Below are 24,963 nucleotides of genomic sequence, written 5' to 3' on the forward strand. Positions count from 1 at the left end.
ACTGGTTTTGGGGGTCCACTTCTCTGAATGACTGCCTTGGTAGCATCTAGAGTTTTAAAGATATTAGAATTTCTATATATGTTAAGTATAACTAAACTCATGAGATAAGAAAGATGACTTAATTCTGGTTTGTACCTTTTGGTGGTGGTAATTTTTTTCTTTTAGTAATAAAAGATTGTCCTTTTGGAATACTTTCCTTGAAAGCTTCCAACTCTTTAAAGATATTAGTATTTTTTAATAGAGAAAAGGCAAAGGTTAGGTAGACTCTAGAAGGTAGGTTACAGATACAACTTTTAATCAGAAATTTCACTTTTGTTCTAATAGTTTATCTTCACATATTGTATGAGTGGGACTTTTTAGGGGCAAGTCATAGATAATTTCCTATCTCTAGGTGTTCTTTTTTTTTATACTTTTTTAAATTTAAATATTTTATTTTATATAATTCTTACATCTTTTTTCATCTTTGCACAATGTATGCATTTTCATTTTGGTTATATTCCCCATACAATTGCACCCCCCCCTTATTTTGACTCTAGTCCTTGCTCTCCCCCCCGCCCCCCTCTGCTCCATAGTGTGTCTCTGGTTTATAGTTGCTTGTTGATTTTTACTTTGTATTAATTAGTCTTTTTCCTGATCTCTTATTTAGGTTTTCTAAATTCCTGCTATGAGTGAGACCATCCGGTATTTTTATTTTTCTTTCTGACTTATTTTGCTGAGCATGATCCCTTCTAGTTCCATCTATGTTGCTGCAAACTGCATGTGTTTATCTTTTTTGATTGCTGAGTAATATTCCATTGTGTATACGTACCACATCTTCTTGATCTAGTCATCTATTTTTGGGCATTTGGGTTGCTTCCATAGCTTAGTTATTGTAAATAGTGCTGCTATAAACATAGGGGTGCAGGTGCCCTTTGTAATTACTGTTTCTTTGTCATTTGGGTAAATACCTTATCTCTAGGTGTTCTTAAGATATTAGTATTTTAGCATTAAAGGTTGTGAGGATCTATTGTACATAAAAAATTAAACACACTCTGAAGAACGAAGAAAAAAAATTTTCTCTTTTATCTCCCACCTTACTTAGATTTTCATAACCAAGAATTATACCTTGAGCTGGAGAATATTCTGGAATTTTGGGACCAGTCTCAGGTAACTCCATCTCTGGATAAACTTCTCTGGTAGAATCAGGTTCTTTAAAGATATTAGTAGGTTTATATTCAGAAATTGCAAACATAGTAAATCATTGAACATGCAATACTTGTATCTTGAGGTCAAAGATAATTCATCTAAGGTTGATGTGGTTGAAAGGTACCTTTAATTGCTGGTGTTTCTCTCTTTTTAGGAATAGTCACATATATTTTGTCCTCTGGAGCAACTTTCTTGGGTGGTTCAGGCACTTAAAAGATATGAGTATAGTTACATTTATAAGTGGTGAAAGAAAGTACTGAACTTTTAAAATGAGCCTCAAAGAAGTCTTCTTCAGACTGGTATTATATATACCTTGTGCTAATTTGGTTTTTGTCTTTTGAGGATGAGTCACAAGTACTTTTTCTTCTAGGACTGATTCTTCAGGTGCTGATTCTTCAGGTACTTCATAAACTTTAAAGATATTAGTATTTATACAATTAGAGGTGTTTCAAGGTGCATAAAGAACAGTATTAAGAAAAATACAATACATAATACACATTCATCACTCAAATTGCCAGTAGCACATAGACACAAATTGGTGACAATAATAAACTGGCTAGGGTTAAGCCTCATTTCCAGTCTTATGATATAGGACTCTTGATATCTCTTTACTATCATGATGATACAAGAGATGAATTCACTGACCAGGGAGCATATATTTTCCTATATTAGTTAATAGTTTAATATGAAAACCAATTTGGTGTCAGAAAAAGAAAAGGAAAAGGAAGAGATTAAATATTTGGAAAATAAAGAAAATAGAGATTTTGCCAGCATTTAGAAAGAAATACTGACTGATATGGATTACCAAACTCAATTATAGAGAAGGTAGTCAAAAGAGGGGTCATCATAAACTTTTATCTCAGTCTAATATTATAGGTGACAAAAAGTTAAGTTTAAATGAATTTTTTTGGATTAAAATAAATGGAAGAACATTTTGACAACTTATCATTATTTGTCTTGTTAACCTGTTCTGTGTGCAAAAACTTTTTGCTTTGAGCCAATTTATTTTCTTGACAAAATATTCCTGACAACTAACATTTTTACTACTGAATAGTGTTTGATTCAGAATATTAAACGATTCAGATTATTTTGCTCTGCAAGTTATTTAATGGTAATTTTGCACGAAAGCAGAAAAAGAATGGCTTGAGAACCAAGGTTCTAATGGCCTTAAAAGTCGATGGTCAGTTGAAAAGCATGGACAAAATATTTCCATTGATTGTTGTGAAGAGTAAAAGAAAATAATGGTGAAACATTTTGATTCCGCAAAATTTAATTAAAATATTATTATGAAGTGAAAGTAAGTTACTTCATGGTCTGAAAAAATAAACTGGCACAAAGCAAAAGGGTTTTTGTACACAGAACAGGTTAACAAGACAAGTGAGGACAAATTTAGGAAGAAATTATTTTTCTAAAATCAGGCAATGTTATAAGACAATTTATTTTTAAATTGGTGAGAAAATATAACTTGTGTGAAGCTAATAGCTATTAAAATTGTTTAAATTTGAGGCAAATATTTTTAGCACGTTAGGCTTTTTTAAAAATCTTTATAAGTTGTTAGTACATTTACTTTTAAAAGCTGTGAAGAAAAACACAGTGAATTTAAGAAGACATGAAACTGAAGAGAATCACCAATTTGCTACACTCACTATATATCGTTGTGTCTTCAGAAAGAACTGTACGTGATTTTTCTTCTTGAAGAGTTTTCCCAGATACATCAGGAACTTTAAAGATATTAGTATATTAATTGTTACAAATGACAAATATAAGATATTGAGAAGATAAACAAAGATCAAGGATTTAACATCACACACATTCACTTAAACCATGAATAACTAGACAAAGAGTTATTTCATGTTGTGATTAGTATCCGTGTGTACCTTTAGCTGGTGGAATTTCAGGCTTTTTAGGAACAGCTTCATGGACCTTTTCTTCCGGAACAGCTTTCTTGGGTACTTCAGGTGCTTTAAAGATATTTGTTTTAATTTTAAGAATATTATAATCGGGCATAACATACCAAGACAAAAAGGGGCCTCTAAAAAGCAGAATATCAAAAGTTCCAAAATATGAGTCAACTAAACACCCGGTCAATTCTCTTTAGATTGTCTTGTCAGTGAGTTCTAGATTTGTCATATTTGAAATACTTTGTTCTTTGGATATAATAGCATTTTCCTTTCTTGTCTGGATCATATTTTCAGAGTTACTAGAAATTAGCTTCCAAAAGAATTATTTTTTAAAAAGAAGTTGACAGGCCAATTTTGTTTAGTTATTGTTTACAAAAAAAAGATTATTACAAACAATAACAACTTTTAGGGCTATGACTTTGTTCCCAGTGGGTCGTCACAAAACAGGGAATTATATTATAGAACATAAATTGAAGTTTATATCTCTCGGCCAGAATGTGGCATTGAGGGGAGAATGATCTCTATTCTCCATAGTAAGGGAATAAAAGAGAGCTTTATAGTAGTGGCGAATCAGCAGAGGCAGTTACCTTTAGCTGGTGGAATTTTAGGCTTTTCAGGAACACGTACTTTTTCTTCTACCACAATTTTCTTGGGCACTTCAGGTACTTTAAAGATAGCAGTAATAATTTTTTTTACTTTTAAACATTCATAAAGATTGTAAAATAAGCAGAGCATAAGAAATATAAACACAGAACATGAAGTCACAATACTAAATTCAGACATCACTTTATCAAATACATTATAGAATTTAACATAAATTTAATTTTGACAACAAATACCACAACAAAAATTTTGGGAATTTCCCATGTTAGAATCATAAGAACTTCACAAGAAAAATTAATAAGACACCTCAGCTGGAGTTAGTTCTCCTTGTTTTGGTGGAATAATTGGTATTTTCTGTTCAGTGATAATGTTCTTAAATGCTTCAGGGATTTTCAAGATGTAAGTACATATTATTTAGTAGATATTGTTCCTTATTTCTATTTTGAAATTCAAGAGATTTACAAAAATGAACAAAGGAGCAACATTAGTTACTGTGTATTCACATTTACTAGGTTATTAAAACTAAGAAGAGAAAACATGGATCAATCAATAAGCATGTTAGTCAATGTAATATAATATAATGTAATATAATAAATATAATATCAGGTAGCACTGAAGAAGGAGAGCTGGGTTCACTATTTGGTTAATAAGGAGATTTGTTCTGGTATTTTAGGTATAACAACAGTGAATTCCTTTTTTGACAGAACTTTCTTTGGATCTTAGTCACTTGAAAGATGTTAGTCTGTTTTAGAAGTTCCAAGAACACAAAACACAGAAGCAAAATATCAACTTATAAAGCAACCAGGGTGCCACTGTACATAAAGTTAGGTAAGACATTTGTCACCAACAAAATACCTTTAGCTGGTGGCTCTTTTGGAGGAACAACTTTAGTGGGTGGCTTTTTTGGAGGGATGATTTTCTCAGATATCTCAGGCCCTTTAAAGATATTAGTGCTTTCATTTAGAATGAACTCTTAAATAGTATAGATCTCTGCTACTAAAAGAGAACAACTACTAAAAGTTAGGACAATGAAAGCTCATGAAACACTTTCATAGATTTATATTTTTAAAGTGTATATCACATCAATTTTCAAAAAACCTAAATTTTGCTTTATTTCATCTACATTACAGATTTATAATGTATACTAACCATACAACTTCCTTTGTATTACACACATATTATTAATTTGTACAAGATCTAGAGTGGAATTGCAGAAAATTTATTTGTGTTCTGGTTGATCCTCAGAATATTCTAGAATGTAGGTGCTATTATTCCTTAATATTATTTCTCTAATGAAAATATCATAAAATTGTGGAGTCTTTTTCTAAAATGTGAAATCTTTTGCTAAATAATTATCACTTTGTGAATAGCTGACTGAATTGTTAACAAAGCATGGTTGTATTATCTAAATGTGTAAATTCCTCATTGAACTGAGGAGCATCTTTGTCACTCAACTGATGACTGGTAAGTAATGGAATTTCTAGCAAACATCTAGTGTTCTTATTTGGATTTTAAAAAGATCTGACAAATTCATACAGTGCCTTCCTTAGGTAAGTAGATGTCAAATTATTATCTTGGCTAAAATTAAACACTGCTGTTAATCTCCGTTTTAATCTTTGTATCAAGTAGCTTAAGAAACTCATTCTTAAAGTATTTCATGATTTTGTCACAGAAAGTAAATGGATTTCTAGTGCTCCAAACTGGACATTAAATGTAAAAAAAACCCAAATACATTATTTAGAACAAGATATAACAACATGTAGTATCTCCAGATTCCCTATACCTTTAGGTGGAGGCTTGGGTTTTTCATATTCTTCTACTTCTTCAGCCTCTAAAACTTGTATCACCTTATGCACTTCTTCAACTTTGTGTACTTCTTGAAATCTCTGTTCTTGTACTTTGATGAATTCTTCTACTTCATGGAATTCCTCTTCTTCAAAGTATTCTTCTACTTCATGGAACTCTTCTTCTTCCTCTTCCACTCTTGCTTCTACTATTTCTAATTCTGTTCTTTCTTTTATTACTTCTTTGTGGAAGGCAACTGTTACTTTTTCTTCAAGGACTGTTTTTCCTGAAAGAGCATCTATTTTAAGAGATTTATCTTTTTTTTTTAAACATAGAAGAAACAAAGATGTAAATCCAAAATATAAAATGAAAACATCAGAAGAAAGAAAGGACTTCATGCAATAATATGTGAAAATCAAAGATCTTTCCAAAAATACCTGTAGCTGGGGGAACAGCTTCTTTTCTAGGCACAGGAACTTTCTTTTCAGGGATTTTCTTTTCTGGGACTTTCTTTTGTACTTCTGGCACTTTAAAGACATAGTTTAATATTTAGGACTGTCAAGAGCAAGCTTTCATAGACAAAAGACACCAAAATACAATCAAGACACAGAGACATAAAACACAAAAGTCATAAAGAAAAAGATCAAAAGGAAGTTCAAGTTTAGCAAAGAACATGTACCTTTGGCTGGAGGAGCCTCTTTTTTCTGAACAGGAACAGGTACTTTCTCCTCAGGAACTTTCTTGGGCACTTTAAAGATATTAGACATTTCAGTTAACTGACAATACTCAATAAACATGAAATGAAAACATCAGAAACAACATCAACATTACAATAACCACAGCCCAAGAAGTCACTATTTTATGGGCAAAAGTTATTTTTCCAAATCAATCATGTGTGCTTAACCATCCCTTAGAAGAAGATATGTTTACAAAGTATGTGTATTATTCATCTTTCTTTCTTTCTTTTTTTTTGTTTAGAGAAACAAAAAGTTTATTGAGGAGAAAAGAAACAGAAATCTATTCATCTTTCTACAAATGACTGCGATTACCTTTATTAGGTCTACTTGTATTCTTTTAAATTTGATAAAGAGTTTCTAAAAGTGATTAGTTACGTTCCATTCAACTGGGCACTACTATAGCAACCAAGATGGCTGCTGTGATAGGGGCAATAATCTAATTAAACAAGAACACCATTAATCTAATTAGGAAACAACAAGAAGTAGACATTTTGTATGCCTCTTGAATGTTTGAACCAAGTATTAGGAGTGGATGTGGAATTTTTAAAAATATTTATCATCCACACATAAAAACAAATGTTTTCTTTCTAAAATAATATAGTCAATGTAACTTTTATAATAATTACATAAGAAACTCTTCTTATATAATGGAATATAAAGAATCCAGAAAAGGAATGTGGGAGAGATTTTATTTTATATATCTAAGTATAAAGAGATAAACTATCAATATTAAAATTCTCAGCTATTTAAGAAACTTTAAAAGTAAACCACACACACCCTTAATCATCATTAAAATGTAAAAAAAAAAAACTAAAGAAATAGACTCTACTATATTTTTACTGGTTCTTAATGTCATAAGTTTGCTATTTAAAAGACTCTCAGAAAGTGGTGAAAAAAGTCACTTTTGTCTTATAAAAAGAAAATTAATGGGAATTTAAAGATATTATTAATCAGAATTTGTTATACCTTTAGCTGGTGGTGCCTCCACTTTTTTAGGTGGTGCCTCCACTTTTTTAGGTGGTGCCTCCACTTTTTTAGGAACAGGAATAGGAGCTTCAGGTACTGCTTTCTTAATCACTTCAGGCACTTAAAAGATATTTTATGGACATTTTAAAAAATGACATACAATGAACAGAAAATACCCACATACCAAAAATTCCCACAAAATATTGAGTTATTTAAAAATTATATTGGCAACCTAAATGTAATTGTATATGGAGTAGTAATTCTAAAGATGAGAAGAATGTTACTTGAAAATCCCATCAACCAACATAATGTCAATTATGCAAAAGGTTGTCATAGTATTCAGGAAAAAATAGGCTAAGAATTATTGTAAAAAGTGAACCTCACAGAAAAAGTCTCTGTCCACTTGAACATTGAGAATTGAGAATTAAGAATTGAAAATGAAGATAAAGTGTAATGGTAGGATTTGGCAAAAAACTTACAGTGCCAATAACATAAATGTAATTTCTTTTTCTTCATTTTACTGCAGATGCAGTAGAAAAAATTGGGGAGAAAAACCTTAGATGCTTAGAAATGAGCTTCAGTTTATCATTGACACAATGTATAAGAAAAGTATATTGATGAATAATGGACTTAGATGAATTTTAAGAAAGATTTGGAACCGTGCGTATTCCAAGTATTTTTCAATGTCCATAAAATGTCATAATTTGTATGTACCTCTAGGTGGCGCCACCTCCTCAACCTCCTCTACACTAGGTGTTTCTTCCGGAATCTCTTCTTCTGGAATAATCTCTTCAGGCTCTTCAGGCCCTTCAGGCTCCTCAGGTTCTTCAGGCTCTTCAAACACTTTTAAAAGATTATTATTTTGTAAATTAATTTTATAATTCTTTTGACCTTCAGAATAGAATGATAGGTCTGAAAACTCGGATTGTCTGATTAGCATAGGTAATTCATACCTCAGTCTTCCACATACGTGTAAAAACTAGCCCTTGAAAAAAATCTGTTGGGTCTTCAAAATATGCTAGACCCATTTCAGAATTTTAGAAATGGAAAAGACCTCAGAGATCATTTAGTTAAAATTGTATTTTCAAATGGTAATGGACTTATTTGAAGTCAAACATCCACTTCGAGTTGGAAGTTAGATTTTCTAACCAGTTACTCAGACTTAACTGGAGTTTCTGTTGGACAAGTTTATTCCACAATTGTCAGTCAAGACACTTGATGAAAATTACCCATGGCAAACAGAATTTTCCTTCTAAGAGTTGTATTAAGATAAAACAAAGAACAAAGAAACCAACAAACAGGCTAAGCATATGAGAAAAGAGATGAAGTTTGTTTTAGTTTATCTGCCTAATTTCTGTAGGTAAACATATCTATTTTCGGGAGTGAAATGTGTATTTATCTCCTTCAAACATTAGACAAGGATAAGTCAATGATGACTTTGTAAATACTATTTTCTTAGAAAATCATCTACCTTCAACTGGTGGTGGAACTTCCTCTTCTTTAGGTGGAACTATTCGTCTTTCTTCCACTTTCTTAGGTACCTCAGGAACTTAAAAGATATTGATTGTTTTAGGCACACACAAAATGCAAGATGCAAGGAAGACTACATAAAGACCAAGTTTCCAATTTTTCAACACAAGAGATTAAGTAATGGACACACATATACAAGATGAAACATCTCACAGAATCAAATGAGACAAAACCAGAAAGTTTTGTGGTTTAAGATTAAGGGTCCATCAAAGAGATATTCTACCTTTTACTCGTAGAGCCACTACTATTTGAAGAAAAGCAATGGATACTTCAGGGACTGGTTTCCTAGTTACTTCTAGTTCTTTCAAGATATATGAGTTTAGTATTTTTGTTTTTTAGAAAAAATATACGTAGAGAACCATCATAAAACACAGAATGTGGAAAAATTGACACGGCACACACATGAAGATGACAGTCATAAATGACGTGACAGACCATATAACACAAAAGTTTATGTTGAACTGTCTGTGTGGATCATATCACAGTTCAACATCATTGCAGCAAACAGATCCCTGTTTGGGGATCGATGTACCTTTGGCAGGAGGAGTCACTGCTTTCTTAAGACTGGAAGGAGGCACTTTCTTTTCAGGCTCTGGTTTCTTAGGCACCACAGGCACTTTAAAGATATTATTTTGTTTTATAATTTCAGCTTCACAAACATAGACACAATGGACATAACAAGTACTGCAATGGGACATTTAGACTTTCGTAGGTGAAGGGCAGAAATGGCAGGGTCTAGCTTGCTTGGGATGAGCAGTACCTGTGGCAGGAGGAGCTTCCTCCTTCTTGGGAATAGTCACTTTCTTCTCTGGCACTTTCTTCTTAACCTCAGGCACTTTAAAGACATCATTTCATGATAAGAATTTTCATGAAGGACGAAAAAGGTAAGAGAACAAGAAGTCCAAACACAGAAAGACTGACATGCAACAGTCACTTGAGAGACAACTTATGCAAGGTGAGCTCCCAGGGGTGAGGATGAAATCAGGTTTCCTAGAGCCAGGATCAGCCACCTCTTTGGTGTCAGAGGACAGATGCTATCATTTCATCCATTTAAATTTCACTAGTAATTTCTTAAGTAATTATCTATAAAATATTTCTGAATCCTGGAAACTGATTTTACCCTTTCATTAAATATCTGATTATTTAGGCTGGTGAAGGGATTATGTTTAAGTAGTGATGGCATGAACTTTCATAGGAATATTACTGTCCTTTAAGGCATAAATATATTCTTTCCATTGAATTTGCTGAATGTGAACATACTATTCATTTAGTGATAGAGGTACTTTTACATAGCTTACTTTACTTTGTCCTCACAGTAATATCTGAGACCACTGATACTAGTGTCCCCACTTTATAGGAGAGGAATTTGAGGCTCTGATCTGTTAAATGACTTGCTCAGGTAACAAAGCAAGACAAAAAGCTTAGACTAAAATCAAAACCTGTGTGGACCACCATTTATATGTATATATCAGAAGATATAAAGTATGACTCAATGTTTTGACAAATACATTAATCTTTTTTCTCTTTTTACCCTGGTGTTATAAAGGCACTTAATATAATAGGCTGAATGATAAAATTTAGGAAGATTTATTCCACATTTTTTAGATAATAATTTTTTCTGTACATAGTTTTGCTTTGTAAAATTTCTAGGTGAAAAATGATGTTTAATAAAATGACAGGACTCAAGTACAACTTTTTGGCAGTTTCATGTCAACACTTCCTTTCATCTTCGTATGTTTTTCATCTTTGTTTTAGAATACTGTTTTGTATCCAATTAAAAGTGGCTATCAGTGTTCCTGAACATTTTGGGGAGGAAAAATGTGACTTGCATTTTAAAATACAAGTTTCACTGCAATTTTTTCTCATGAAGCATGTATTGATGAAGAGTGTGTTTTCACTTTGGGGAGGTGTACCTTTGGGTGGAGGAGGTTCCACTTTTTTAGGAGCAGGAACAGGGACTTTCTTCTCTGGTACAGGTTTCTTTGGTACTTCAGGCACTTAAAAACATTCATTTTAAGACATTAAAAATCACACACACATATATATATATAACAAAAAGACACACGAGGTAAGACCACAAGCCACTAAATAACATTTCATATCATGAAATTTGCAAAAACATCCAGATAATTTACAGTAGACAAACACACAAGACAGACAATAATAAAAGTACACATTTCTGAAGTGTATTCTAAGATTTAGATGGTAGACAGCATAGAACGTAAGACATTACAGACAAAACTGGAGATGAACAAAAAGATGGAGAGGCAGAATTCAACACAAAAGATGCTTTGATGCTTCCAAGAGGAGCTGCTATACCTCGTGCAGGCACTTTGGGTTTAATTTCTGGAAGAACTTCAGGCTCAACCTCTTCCTCAGGTACAAATTCTTCCTCCTCAGGAGGAGCTTCTTCTTCCTCTAGAGGAGCTTCTTCTTCCTCGAGTAAAACTTCCTCTTCCTCAGGTAGGACTTCCTCCTCGGGAACAATTTCTTCTTCATATGGAACTTCCTCTTCCTGAGGCAGAGCTACAGGGACTGGAACTGCCTCACGTTTCTTTGGCACTTTAAAGATATTGTTCAGTTGGACATGTGTCACTTGTGTGTGCAACATTTACAACAATGGGCAACAAGAAAAGCAAATCTCTGTCATCATAGAACATCAGTTATCATCAAAGTAAATGTCCCTGAGCATTAATTATAATTAGTAGGCCGTATAACACCAGTTAGTTTTCCTTTTGCCCAGGCTCTGTAAGAGATTAAAGTACCTTTCGGTGGTGGAACTTCCACTTTTTTGGTAACAGGTGTTGGTTCTTTTTCTTCTGGGATAAGCTTCTTGGGCACCCCTGGCACTTTAAAGATATTATTTGTCTTTAAGTGTGAGTTCCTTTATATGTGTTAGAATAGTAGTTTATGAAAAGGAATCACAAAGTACTCAATTTTTATATTTCTAACAAGACAGACAGTTTTTTAAAACATAATGTTATGGAGGAATTTGTAAACGAACATACATAAATGGAAGTTTTTCCCCATGAACTTTAAACGATGAAGCGATGTACCTTTTTCAGGTGGAGCCTCTACTTTCTTAGGAGCAGGAATTGGCACCTTCTTCTCAGGCACAGGCTTCTTAGGCACTTCTGGGACTTTAAAGAAATGATTTAGAGAAAAATTTTATGCAACATAAAATTTTAAGTCCAAGTGTACTCTCAAATAGATGGTAATAAAAGTGTGATCAAGGTATTTTAAGAAGATTTTTATCTCTAAAATAGTATCTTTACTTTTCCGTAAAGGAATATTAAAGAGTTGTCTCACCAGAGAGCATGGTATTGAACCAATTAATTTTTCACTTACATGCAAATGTGAAATAAAAATTATTTGGTAACATTGCAAGTATATGTACCTTTGGCAGGTGGAGCTTCCACCTTTTTAGGAACTGGCACTGGCACTTTCTCCTCTGGAACAGGTTTCTTGGGTACTTCAGGAACTTTAAATATATCAAATAGGGTTAGTGTCACATTTTTCACCCATAAATAAAGAGTCTAGCAATTTCAGGAGTTAAATGATGCATCATAGATAGTCTAACAATTTCACTTTAAGATTAAAAATTAAAATAATTGCCACAAGACAAAGATCAAGAATTACACAAAAATTAAAAAACACTGAAAAAACATAATGATGAAGACAACACACAATGCTGGTGATTCTGTCCATCTTGGTATTTCAGTAAGAGTCTGTTGTGCACTAAGGACTTTCTGCTAAGCATAGAGCATCAGCCAGCATGCTTCAATGACAAAATTCAGAGATGAACACATGGTAAGTAGTTGGTGGGTCTTGGTCTTGGCATTGATACTTTTAATATCGTGGGGAAAGAACTGATATGGCTCACAAGCTATACTACATGGGTAAATCATGGCATTATCCCACTGACAGATTTTAAAGAGATGTACCTTTGGCTGGTGGAGGCTTCTCTGCTTTAGGAGCGGGCTCAGGAACTTTCGGCTCTGGCTTCTTTGGAATCTCAGGCACTTTAAAGATATTGTTTATGGGTAAGCTCTAGCTACTAGCAACACATTCTTACGAAGCACACTTGACATTTCTAACAACAGATACCAAGGTACAAAGGTTTGGAACTCAGAAGAAGTTAACTATTTATAGGCAGATTAAGGCTTTTATAGGCTCACAATATGGGTGGTAGTATACCTTTTGCTGGTGGGGCTTCCTTCTTTTTGGGGACTGGAACAGGTTTCTTCTCTTCTGGAACAGGTTTCTTGGGTACCTCAGGCACTTTAAAGATATTACAAACAATTTTGGAAATGTTGCAGAAAAGATGTAAAGTGTGAAAAGCAACTGCAGAAATCAAATATATTTTGATTATATTTAAATATATTTTTGAGTATGTTCTTCAGCATCTAAGAGTGTCTGTTCTAAATTAAGCAGAATGGATCATCAAAACTATTAAAGCCCAGAATCTGACCAAATTTGACACTCAGACTCCAAAGATGCTGATATGCAACCCTATGCAGAAGACATAATCTACCTTTGACTGGTATAACGGGCACTACTTCTTCCTCAGTTATGAGTTCCTCTTCTTCATAAATGTATTCTTCTTCTTCATGGTATTCTTCATGGCTTACAATTTCCTCTTCAAAGCCAATCTCTTCTAGTTCTTGCATTTGAGATATATCTGGCACTTTAAAGATATTATCTTTAGGTTGGACATTTTCCAATTACTCAACAAAATTAAGACACATTAGGAACATAGCCAATAGTACAGAAGAAAGAACAGGCTTTATCTTTCTCACAGAAGATCTTCACATACAAAACTGAACGTGAACTCCATACAAAACTGAACATACCAAACAACACTCCATACCAAACAAGACAAACAGTACATTAAAAAGATTGGTATTAGGTACCTCTAACAGGTGCTTCTACTTCTTTTTTAGGAACAGGTACTTTTTCTTCTGTGACAACCTTCTTGGGCTTCATGGGCACTTGAAATATTAAGTATAAGGACATTTTATTGTCAGAATAAGGCTACCCAGCCAATTTTGCTTTGTTAAACTTTTAGCAGTTAAAGTTTTTGCAAGTGCCTCTCATAATAGATGCCTGTAATGCAAGTATTAATCTATATGAAACTTGATATTTTCCATGGAAAGAATTCTAAACCTCAATGGGGTAAAATCTTATAGAAGTACTCAAGTAAGTCAGGGGTAGCAGAGCCTATATGTAAAATGAGTTTTAGTGTTTAGGTATCTCTGCTTGTAGGAAATATTCTTTATTGAAAAGCTATATTTACTTCTGGACAATTACTTTCTGAAATTGCAGAGAAGCTATTTTATTCTTAATAAAAAGTAGGAAAAAAGACCAGACACTGAGTTAATAATTTAATAAATCTTCAAATTGACTTTAGGATCAATAACAGATATCTAATCATGATGATATTATTATTTTTTTAAAATTTATTTATTTATTTATACATTTATTTATTTATTTATACTGCACTGGGTACAGTCAGCAGTGTGGGAGGGTGAGAGAATTCACCAGTCAGAGCGGAGAGCAGAGCAGGCAGACTGATGAAGTACACTGCTGAGGGGAGCAGTGGGAGGCAGGAAAGGTCTGTACGCCATGTGGGACCCTCACCTGGTGGCCGGGCATTGAACCAGCGTTGCAGAGGCTGTGGGCAGCTTCGCAACCCAGCGCTCAACCCCTGTGCCACCGGGGGAGGCCCCATGATGATATTCTTATATCATTAAATCAATTTAGATAAATCTTAATTCATATGCCAAATAGTCAGTGATTTTAATTTCAAACATCACACATATCTGCACATATAAGTAGATATAGTAGCCTATGGCAAGACACATCTATGGTTTAAGATGTTGTGGATATATTTTGAAATAACGTGTCCATTTATTTATTTAACTCCTTTATCTTTTCTTTTAAAGATGACTTTATCTTTTTACCCTATATTTGGAAATTTGTATAAGCAACATCCTCCTAATACTTCATTTAAAAGACACAAAACAATGAAATAAAGCAAAACATTAACAATGACTTAATTTTAAAAGAGATATTATAAAAGAGCACAATCTAGGAAGGAAATTATTATACCTTTCACAGCTGGTTCAGTCACCTGTTCTTTTTCACGTTTGGTAATTGAAATGTGTACTTTTTCCTCAACAACTTTCTTTGATTCTTCAGACACTTTAAAGATATTGATGATTAAAGAACATTAAAACCAATGAATATTGTGTCAATGAAAACACACCAAAAATTGTAAGATGTAAGAATCAAGACTAGAACAACACAATCACTAAAAACAAAGACCACTAGACAAGATAGGAAGACAGGTTTACAGAACACAAGTAACAGGCATTTGGGTAGTTATTACTCTGCAATGTACCTTTGGGTGGTAGAGGTTTGAGTTTCTTAGGAATGAGCGCTGGCACTTTTTCTTCAGGAACAGCTTTCTTTGGCACTTTAAAATACCAAGATTAACAGATTTAAAAACCTGAACCAGATTTCTCAAGAGTAGTAAGAACAAAAGATTAAGAAATACAACACATAACACACACATGATTTGCACACTCTTATTTCGACGTGTATTTATAGTACAACAGACATGTAGGAAACAGGTCTCATAACTGATAATGCTTTTCTCACTCTACCTTTTGCTGGTAGGGCCTTTGGTTTTTTGGGAACCGGCTCTTCTTGCACAGGCTTTGCTGGGATAGGCTTCTCAGGTTCTTTAAAAGTATACAGGATATTTAATAATTAGACTTAGGATAGAAATAAAAATGGTATTTCATAAATGGATTCAAGAATTAAAATAATGTATCTTTCATCTAGAATGTAGCCATAACCTTTGCAGGTGAGTGAGAAACAGAGGTCCAAGTAGATTATGATCTAAAAGCCCTACCCAAGATTATTCAGCAGCTAAAAATCATGGTTAAAACTTTTGTCAATGTAACACTGGTTTTCAATGATATCTGTGAAACTAAGAGGTCTAAAACATCAGAAATTGAGTAAGTGAAATAATACTAATTCATTAAAAAATTTCAGTATAAACTTACTCTGAGTAAAATAAGTGAATTCACTGGAGTTGAAATTATATGCCAACAAATTTGATCTCCATTAGATAAACACATTTGCTTATGGGGGTGTTCTTTTCTGCCTTTACTTTTGAAGCAGCCTCTGTCAAGTTTTTATGAGAACTGTGAGAGTGTATATGTTCTCAATAGCCTGCCATGCTTAATGATAACAACCTTCAGAATAAGAGGAGTCCAGAAACTTTCTATCATGTGCTAGGATGACTTCAGCAATTGAAGATAAACTCAATCTTTTTGAGAGAGAAACTTAGCAACATTTGCTATTTTATGTACAAGGAAAATGAGGGGGAAATTATATTATTTCCAGAACAAAAATCTAGCAATAACCTTAAATAACCAAAATCTAGCAATAAATCTTAATTTATGGAGATTTTTTTTTTCGCCCTAGAAGTTATCCAAGAGAAAAACATTTAAATTTGCCAAATGAAACAAAGTTCCTTTCAAAATTTTTGGGGCATCCACACTTTAATTCTGTTCTAATAGAATGTGCACACATTTAATGTAGTTTAAGTTTGCAGCTTAGCTCATACCTGTTATATATTCTTCCTGTTCTTTATACTCTTCATAATGTTCAAATTCACGTTCCGCATATTCTTCATACTGATCATATTCTTCTGTTGGTTCATATTCCTCAAATTCTTTATATTCATATTCTTCAAGTTCTTCATATTCCTCTTCCCGTTGAATTGAAACAGTTTCTTCTTCTCGGGTGTAAGACCATTCTTTCTCTTCTGTTACAGTTACTTCTAGAATAATTGACAACAGGCAGCATTTTACTTGAAATCCATATGGGGTGACAGTGTCAGCGCATTTTGATTTCATTCCTTTATGATGGCCTCATGCACTGTTTATGGGAAATCCTGACTGATCAAGGTATTAGAGACTGTACATTTGCTACTTATGATGTCAATGTTAGATGCCCTGCCTTTAATCAACAATAAGCCAATAGAGATGGAAGTCAAATTAGGGACTAGCAGGCAAAATGCTGCAAAGTTTCATGCTTCATTTTATTATTTAATCAAAGAAAAATATACCTTTAGCGGCACGAGTTTCTCTTTTTGGAACTTCAATGGTTACCTTTTCTTCTTTAATAGCTCGTTTCTTTAATTCAGTCACTTTAAAAAGAGTAATTATTAAAAGTAAATTGCAAGATATTAAATATATATGTGTTCAGAGAAATTTTGTACAAAATATCCCAGGACAAAGACAATGATAACTGTGCTAGTAGTAACATTTCATTTAAATGCCAAGAAAAATCAACAGACTTGGAAATAAACGTGGTCTAACATATATATGAATATGTTTTTGAGCACCACTAACTTCAGAGACACTGAATAACTTTTTGAAGATCAAGTAGTATTTATAAGAGGCAAAAAAGACAATTAGTATAAAAATGACTATCAAACAAGCATTAGACAGAAACTTGTGCTACATAAATAGTTTCTTCATCTTAATTCTAAGGTATTTTCATAAAGCTCTACTAGCACAATGTTGAAAATTCAGGACTGAAAATTTTAAATTGCATTAAAGATTGCCACATAAAACAAGGTGGGATGAGTTTGTACAGAGGCAAATAAAGACATTAGTAGACCAGTATGTTTTAAGGGAGATTATCTACACATGTTTAGGGGGGAGCTTCACTTTTTTTTCAGGAAAGAAAAGATACTTTCTGATATCAGAATGCTGATCTTTGGGGTAATAAGATATAGCACAGTCATGTTACTCTATATTATGTATTTAAATTATTTTCTCTAATCATTCCAACTCCCTCAGATTAGTTCCAATGCCTGCATGCTTATTTTGATTTTTAAAAATTTCTATACCTTTTGCTGGTGTTTCCTCTTCTTTTTTAGGTTTAAGTTTTGGAAACTTTTCCTCCGGAACAGCTTTCTTGGGTTCCTCTGGGACTTTAAAGATAGATTTCACTTTAAAGACTTGTTTCCCTCATTCAAACCACAAAAAGTTTGAAACATAAAAGACTTGACATTTTCATTATTTTAAACATCAAACAACAATTTTAACAGTGACAACAAAAACCAACACCCAGAATCAGTGTGTTTGGTAAAGAGGATAGGTAAGTACAGTTCTCTGCACACTGTAAGGCCCCACCCATGTACCTCTTGGTCTTCGAGGCTCCTCTTTTTTAGTGACAGCAACATGAACTTTCTCTTCTTGGGTAATTTCCATGTGCCTCTCAGTCACTTGAAAGATAATTTTAGGATTAGGGAGTTGTAGTACTTAAAGTGGACTATTTTAAAAATATATTAGCCAGAAAGTACTGTATTTTTAGAGCGACAGTGTATATGGTACACACAAATGAACTTCACAACAAGTAACACTCCACCCAGAGACAAAGCTGTAGCACACATTGCCACTAACATTCACCAGTAAACTCCATAGAAAGGTGAGCCCCAAGGACAGCAGCAAGAGGGCAAAAGACAAGACAGGTTTCTAGATTTTGTGCTGGGGGATTCATTTACCTTTGGTCGGGGGAGGTTCTTCTATCTTAGCCACTTTTGGAGGAGCCTTTTTCTCCGGAACTGGTATCTTTGGCTCTTCAGTCACTTAAAAGATATCAGGCACCAGAGTCAATCATATATAAGAGAAACACTTAACACAGGCACACCTCTTTTCTTGTTAATGTTATAAAAATGTGAAGACTATGTATCCATTTAAGATTGTAAAAGACATTATTCAAGAATAAAGGAAACCAAATATACCTTTAGGTGGTGGCACTTCCTTTTTAGGAACTACAGCGGGAATTTTCTTCTCTGGCACAATTTTCTTAGGTGCTTCAGGAACTTTAGAAAGATTAGATTTAAGAATATTAGTTTGAGTTATAGAAGAAGTGACATTGTTTGCAGCTAAGAAGATTTTGCAAAGATCACACGTAAACACAAACACAATGATTACATTCAACAAAGGTATTTATAAATAAAGGTTTTCCCCACTATCTGAAAATAGAACATTTTTATTTGATAGATTACTTGCTGGGTCTGGGAATATTTTATTTATACTTATTTATATAACCATTCATTTATATGGAAACATTTTTGTGCATGTCCTAAAAAATAACCCAGCAAATCATACGAAATAGGCACACTCTCCTTTCAGGTAGCAGGGGATACCTATATGTGTTGACAAAATGTAGGCAGTTACTCAAACTAAAGGTGTAAAATAGCCATTAAGACAAATGGTATCACAACCTTTGAGAGAGAATTGTACCTTTAGCTGCTGGAGGTTCCTCTTTTTTAGCAGGAATTTTCGGTTTTGGTACAATTTTCTTCTCATGTTTTTCAGACACTTGAAAAGATTATAAAATACACATGTGGAAAAGTCCATATTTCTTTTTTAACAAAAATGTAAGGAATCTTTTTATTTTTAGATATATTTATCAGCATTTGCAGTATAGTCAATAAATTAACTACAAGAGAACATGAAGAATGGGACAAGCCAAAAACACACAAGGCTGAAATTAATTTAAGAGTTGGTATACCTTCAGCTTGTTCAACTTCCACTTTCTTAGAAATAAAATGCAGCTTTTCTTCCACAACATATTCCTCAGGCTCTTCCATCACTTTAAAGACATCAATTGTAAAGAAGATAAATTGTAGTGGTTTCTTTTTTAATTTTAGCTATAATCTATCACTTCAAAGAATAAGTGAAACAGCAAAAGTTCAACACTTGCCAAATTTCTGGTTATTCCTAATTAAAATACCCAAAGAAGAACATTTCATTTTATTTATTTTTTGGAGGGCATCTGCAAAGAAATTTACTGTTCCAAAGAAGAACAATTAAATTAAGGCATATGCTCTAGTAAAGAATATGGGAAATGTATGACATTTATTTAATTTCCAAGTGTAGCATAAAGATAATGCCTGTATTCAGAAGAAGAATTGGACAAGTACAAGACAAAAACAATTCTAGTGGTTAAATTAAGATGAACACAGAATTTGAAGATAAGGTTCAAAAATAATGTAAGTTTCCAGATTTGAAGGCTACAGGCAGAAACATATGCTTGAGGAATCTGGATTGCATATGAAAAATCTATTGATGACTTGGAAACAAGATTTTTGCCTACCAGCTTTGTGGGGGCAGATAAGGTAGAGGAAGAGTCTTTGTAAGATCTTGAGTCTATGTGTTCAAAGTAAATTATAGAATAGAATGATCTGGTGACAGATACATCTCTTCACACTGATAGTAAACTTAACAGACTACCATATTTTCCCCAATTCTTTTGGACTTCGTGAAAGCAGAAGTACATCATAGAATGTCTCTCCTTTCAGCTAGTCATTAGTACGAAAGGAAATTTACAATGTATGCTGTCAAAAACTGAAATTGAATTCACACAATGAGAACTTCCCTTGTGCACATTTTATGTTTGGTTTCTGATACATTTCTACAAGTGATGTAGCCCTCTTTGAATCCATCAGATTCTGGATTTATGCCCATGATCTTACTCTCTCCCAGGAAGCACAACAGAATGGGTAGGTTTCCTTTTGGGAGTAATAGCCTGTCATACACTGTTCCAAGCCATTCCATTAAGATTGTACAGTTTGGATTTCATTTGGATTTTTCTTCCAAGTTGTGAAGAGGTAGAGTACTTTCATTAGCTAGAGATGTGGCCAAGGGCATTTAAATGTACATTGTGATTCACTTTTCATTGGGAAGAGAGATAATTTGTTAAGGAGATTATTGATCTCCCCTTAAAGCAGAGCTACTTTAGAACTTTCTTAGGAAAGTTCTTTCATATATATAACTTTAGTCAGAATGCTGAATTTAAACAGTAAACCTAGTGGTGCCTTAATTCATTGAAAATGTATCCCAACACTGAAATAATACTTGTTGTTCAATCCTTACGAACTGTAGAGTACTGGCATTATAGGTATGGGAACCTTGAAATAACAAGTTCATCTAATAAAAAACATTGCAGAATTTTTGTCTCCATGCATGGAATATAGTTTCCTATAAATCCTATGTGTTCCCTGCTATGCTTTCAAATATGGCCTTGCCTTTTGGAATATAGTAAGGTAATAAAATTTCTTGTTTGTTTTAAATCTGTGAGTCAGGACACATTAATGAGTTGTGCCATAAGCATGACTATATATCCCCCAAATTTTAGATATTAAACCACCAGGGTAAAGATTATGGCAGTCCATTTCACTCTATCCAATTATAAATGTATATGGCTACTCCTGCTCCATCAGTTACTCATGAATACCTTAGCCAATTCTTCTCAGCCAAGTAAAAGGGGATGGACAAGACATCCATTGGATGTCTAAGTACTGTTCCTGAATCTTGTGTTTTAAACAAAAGTAATATCTAATGAAGCCACTGAATTTATGTCATTTGCATTAACCTGATAAACTATATGTTGAAGAAAACATCTCACCAAGTCTCCAGATCATCTCTAGCTTATTTGCATTGTTTACCTTCATATTCTGTGATCTCCACTTCTTCCTCCTCCTCCTCCTCTCTTTCCTCTTCTCTATAAACTGAAACAGACACTCTTTCCTCTTCTTTTGAATAACTCCATTCTTCCGTGGCAGATACTTTAAAAGATAAAGTTTAATTTCAATTCAGCCTCCTGAAATACTAATAATTGGTGTTTGACAAAGATGAATAATGGTTCTTCTATCTGCTTAGGTGCTTCACAGTATTTCCTCATTACAAGAAAGAGAGAGTTGACTTGAAGATGTTATGACAGAACAGCCCGAAGACTGAGAAGAATATTCAACTTGTGTCCACATCCACAATTATCATATTTTTAGCACACTTTCACTTTCTTAGAATGATTCAGGACCAGTGTACACACAAAAGATTCAGTTTCAGAAACTACAAGTAGACACTGATAAAGACAACTTCTAGGGTAAACAATCACAACTGGAAAAAAGAAAAGTTTTTGAGGAGACACACGCAAACTCATTCCTCCCGCAATCCATGTACCTTCATGCCGCGTGACTTCGACCTTTTGAGGAACTGCAACAGATAGTTTCTCTTCAGCGACAAGTCTTTTTTCTTCTATGACAGTTTTCTTAGAAACTTCAGCTTTAAAAAAACATTAAATTTGAAGTTTAAAATTCAAGAATCTTAATTCTCTCCAAGTTGGGGGGCAAGATTTTCATAGTACACCGCTTCACTAGCAAATTGGGCAAACAATTTGCACAGAACGAGCATATACAGACAAAAATTGTATCAGAAGAGAGACAAAGTGTCAGTGTCAGAAGACACCAGTTAGAAAATAACAAGAATTCACAGGATCATAGATTTTTGTCAGAGACATGAGACAAATCCTACCTCGGGGAGGAGGCGCTTTCTTAGCTACAGGCACTGGTACTGGCACTTTCTCCTCTGGCACAGGCTTCTTAGGCAGAGCTGGCACTTTAGAGACATTACGCATTTTTAGAACTTCAATCTCCCCTCATTGAAGCCCGACACAAAACACATACGTACAAGCATGACACACTCATGTCACAAAACTAACAAAATTGTCAGTGGCCCCGGAACATAATATTATAAAGATGGTTCTTAGAAAGATAGAGACCATACCTTTGGGTGGTGGAGCTTCCTCCTCTTTTTGAGGAATAGGTCTTTTTCCTTCAGGAACTTTCTTCTTTGGTATTTCTGGCACTTAAAGGATAGTATTTGATTTAAAATTCTCAACAAGGCAAAAGAAATGAGCAACACAGGCCCATTAAAGATGGCATGCAATCAAAGAAGCGTGAAGGAAAGACAGGCTATGTCATGGACATGGGGTTGAGTACCTGGTGGTGGAGACTCCTCTCTTTGTGTGACAATGGTTATTTTTTCTTCTGTCACAACCTTCTTCTGTACTTCAGGAACTTGAAAAGACAGTAATTTTTAGAATTGACTTTATGTTTTCCAAATTAATTTACATACAGTAATTTTGTAAGAAAGTAGGCAGGTGGACAGACATTTCTGTTGAATTCTCACACCACAAAACATTCATTTTGAATGAACTAACTCAGTCAACAGATAATGAAACACAAAGATGTTTTGTACTCAAGACATTAAAACAGACTTTATTTACTAAGCAAGTCACTGTACCTTTAGCTGGTGGGGTTTCCTTTTTCTTTTCAACAGGAACAGCAATCTTCTCTTCAGGCACAGGTTTCTTTGGCACCTCAGGGACTTAAAGTTTTTAAAAAGGAATGTTAATTTCAAATACTTATCACTTTTATGAATGGACATAGGCATATATATAAAGCATTATGCAATTCATTAATGTTGTTATAGATTTATTTATCCACTGGCAAAATAATGAAGCAAATAATGGAAGAAGCCTTAGTGTTAGAAGCATCACAATGTAAGTAATGTTACAGAGCTCTCAGGCAATTAGATACAAAGAAGGATGTGTGACATACTTTTGACAAAAACAAGTCATACACAAACAATAGAGAGTATAGATGTAGAATATATATATATATATAACTTTATGTTTTGTATTGTGGAATGGATGTATGTTATTGTGGAATGGAATTCACAATGACAATGGGCTTAATTTATCTAAGAATAACAGACTAAGACGTCATTAGAATAGTTGTATCTATATAAGTTACTTTATTTTTTAGTTTCTCTTCTGATTTTTTTGGTGTGCCTATTGTGTATTCAAAAGAGACTGCCTTTACTCTCTTATTTTAGAGTAGGCCTCTCAATCTGACATCTAAACGTTGATAGCTTTGAGGAATTCTGTATAAGAAAATTGGTGGGTATAGGGCCTCCCCTGGTGGCGCAGTGGTTGAGTGCTGGGTTGAGAGGCTCCCCGCAGCCTCTGCAGTGCCAGTTCTCTCCCCAGCCACCAGCGAGGGTCCCACAAAAAAAAAAAAAAAAAAAAAAACAAGAAAAGAAAATTGGTGGGTATGTACCTGTGTGCTTTTCTCTATGAGGCACCATAGTTTTTGACTGACTCAAAAAAGGTTTAAATTTGGTTTAATTTATCTACTCTAAATGTTGATGATATTGAATTTTTTTGTAAAGATTTATTTATTCATACAAGAACTGGGGTACAGGCCAGAGGTACGGGAGGGTGAGAGGATTCACCAGAGACAGAATGGGGAGCAGAACAGGCAGACTGACCAAAGAACACTGCTGAGGGGAGCAGTGGGAGAGCCAGGAGAGGTCTGCTGTGCCATGTGGGTATCTCCCTGGCTGGCAGGGAATTGAACCGATGCTGCAGAGGCTATGGACAGCCTCAAAGCGCTGCACTCAACCCACTGTGCCAGCAGGGAGGCCCATATTGAATTTTTAATTGGAAAATATATTTTCACATCAAGTCTTTTTGGCAATCGTTTCCCTTTATAAATAAGATATTGGCAGTTTCTGTGAATTCCAAGACCTCTATACTTGCATTTGTAATATCATGATGCAATTTTATGGATAAATACTTATGTCTACATATATTATGCTACAGGTATATGGGATATTTGTACAGATACACAAGTTACTATGTAGACTTACTTTTATGGATAAATGACTTGTTTCTATATCTCCTTCAGGATTGAACAAGCATTTGGCATTGCTCAAATATTTGATGTTTTAGAAAGATAACATCTCATTATAATCACTATATTTTCTTTTCATATAATGATATTTTCATGTTCACACAATCAGAAGTCATTAAAAATAATCATTGGATTAAAAAAATATAAGATCTAGAATTCTGCAAGAGCCAAGAATTGGAGAAAAAGAGAAGCAGATATGATTCAGGAAGAAAACAGAAGCACTGGGAAATCAGGCAAAAGGACCACATTTAAAATGTATGATTTTAGTAAGCATGGTCTCTCCTGAATAGGATGATGTTGATTTCTTGCTGAATCTCTCTAGAACTGGCCAGATATATGTAGTTTGTAGCTTTATTGACTCAATATTGTAGTAGTGCATCATGAAAAAACCAAAAAAGCAAATAAACCAAACCCAAAAAACCAAAGCAAGTGATTAACACGTTTGAATTCAAACACCTATATGAAAGCTCTCCTGACTAGCTAACTATATAATGTCAAAATTGGCAGATATCAATTTCAATCAATGTCTCAAGAAACATAGGAAAATAAAAATGTCAAAAATTGATAGGCTCTCAACTATTCAAGTCTCACTGTTATTGAAAGAATTGGCAGTAACTAGTACTGT

At 33.8% G+C, this 24,963-nt stretch overlaps 1 protein-coding gene across 1 annotated transcript in view; it reads right to left on the minus strand.

Moving 5' to 3' along the window:
• TTN (titin) overlaps positions 1 to 24,963 on the minus strand; it is a 282,533-nt gene that overhangs the window by 130,228 nt on the left and 127,342 nt on the right. The window contains exons 118-152 of the mRNA XM_054699459.1: positions 22,885 to 22,960; positions 22,581 to 22,658; positions 22,366 to 22,446; positions 22,114 to 22,197; positions 21,763 to 21,864; positions 21,249 to 21,368; positions 19,313 to 19,393; positions 19,042 to 19,119; positions 18,537 to 18,617; positions 18,297 to 18,380; positions 17,934 to 18,017; positions 17,640 to 17,723; positions 16,851 to 16,931; positions 16,347 to 16,562; positions 15,376 to 15,453; positions 15,111 to 15,185; positions 14,819 to 14,911; positions 13,621 to 13,698; positions 13,242 to 13,394; positions 12,905 to 12,988; positions 12,652 to 12,729; positions 12,105 to 12,188; positions 11,764 to 11,847; positions 11,473 to 11,556; positions 11,027 to 11,269; positions 10,621 to 10,704; positions 9,468 to 9,542; positions 8,649 to 8,726; positions 7,892 to 8,020; positions 7,200 to 7,297; positions 6,154 to 6,214; positions 5,912 to 6,001; positions 5,473 to 5,760; positions 4,545 to 4,625; positions 3,674 to 3,751 (exon numbers count right to left, since the gene is read on the minus strand). Of these exons, the coding sequence (XP_054555434.1) occupies positions 3,674 to 3,751; positions 4,545 to 4,625; positions 5,473 to 5,760; positions 5,912 to 6,001; positions 6,154 to 6,214; positions 7,200 to 7,297; positions 7,892 to 8,020; positions 8,649 to 8,726; positions 9,468 to 9,542; positions 10,621 to 10,704; positions 11,027 to 11,269; positions 11,473 to 11,556; positions 11,764 to 11,847; positions 12,105 to 12,188; positions 12,652 to 12,729; positions 12,905 to 12,988; positions 13,242 to 13,394; positions 13,621 to 13,698; positions 14,819 to 14,911; positions 15,111 to 15,185; positions 15,376 to 15,453; positions 16,347 to 16,562; positions 16,851 to 16,931; positions 17,640 to 17,723; positions 17,934 to 18,017; positions 18,297 to 18,380; positions 18,537 to 18,617; positions 19,042 to 19,119; positions 19,313 to 19,393; positions 21,249 to 21,368; positions 21,763 to 21,864; positions 22,114 to 22,197; positions 22,366 to 22,446; positions 22,581 to 22,658; positions 22,885 to 22,960 (3,526 nt within the window). The remainder of the gene's footprint in view (positions 1 to 3,673; positions 3,752 to 4,544; positions 4,626 to 5,472; positions 5,761 to 5,911; positions 6,002 to 6,153; positions 6,215 to 7,199; positions 7,298 to 7,891; positions 8,021 to 8,648; positions 8,727 to 9,467; positions 9,543 to 10,620; positions 10,705 to 11,026; positions 11,270 to 11,472; positions 11,557 to 11,763; positions 11,848 to 12,104; positions 12,189 to 12,651; positions 12,730 to 12,904; positions 12,989 to 13,241; positions 13,395 to 13,620; positions 13,699 to 14,818; positions 14,912 to 15,110; positions 15,186 to 15,375; positions 15,454 to 16,346; positions 16,563 to 16,850; positions 16,932 to 17,639; positions 17,724 to 17,933; positions 18,018 to 18,296; positions 18,381 to 18,536; positions 18,618 to 19,041; positions 19,120 to 19,312; positions 19,394 to 21,248; positions 21,369 to 21,762; positions 21,865 to 22,113; positions 22,198 to 22,365; positions 22,447 to 22,580; positions 22,659 to 22,884; positions 22,961 to 24,963) is intronic.

The sequence above is a fragment of the Talpa occidentalis genome, unplaced genomic scaffold (genome assembly GCF_014898055.3).
Source record: "Talpa occidentalis isolate TD23 unplaced genomic scaffold, MPIMG_talOcc4v2.1 talOcc4.3, whole genome shotgun sequence".
Taxonomy (NCBI): Eukaryota; Metazoa; Chordata; class Mammalia; order Eulipotyphla; family Talpidae; genus Talpa; species Talpa occidentalis.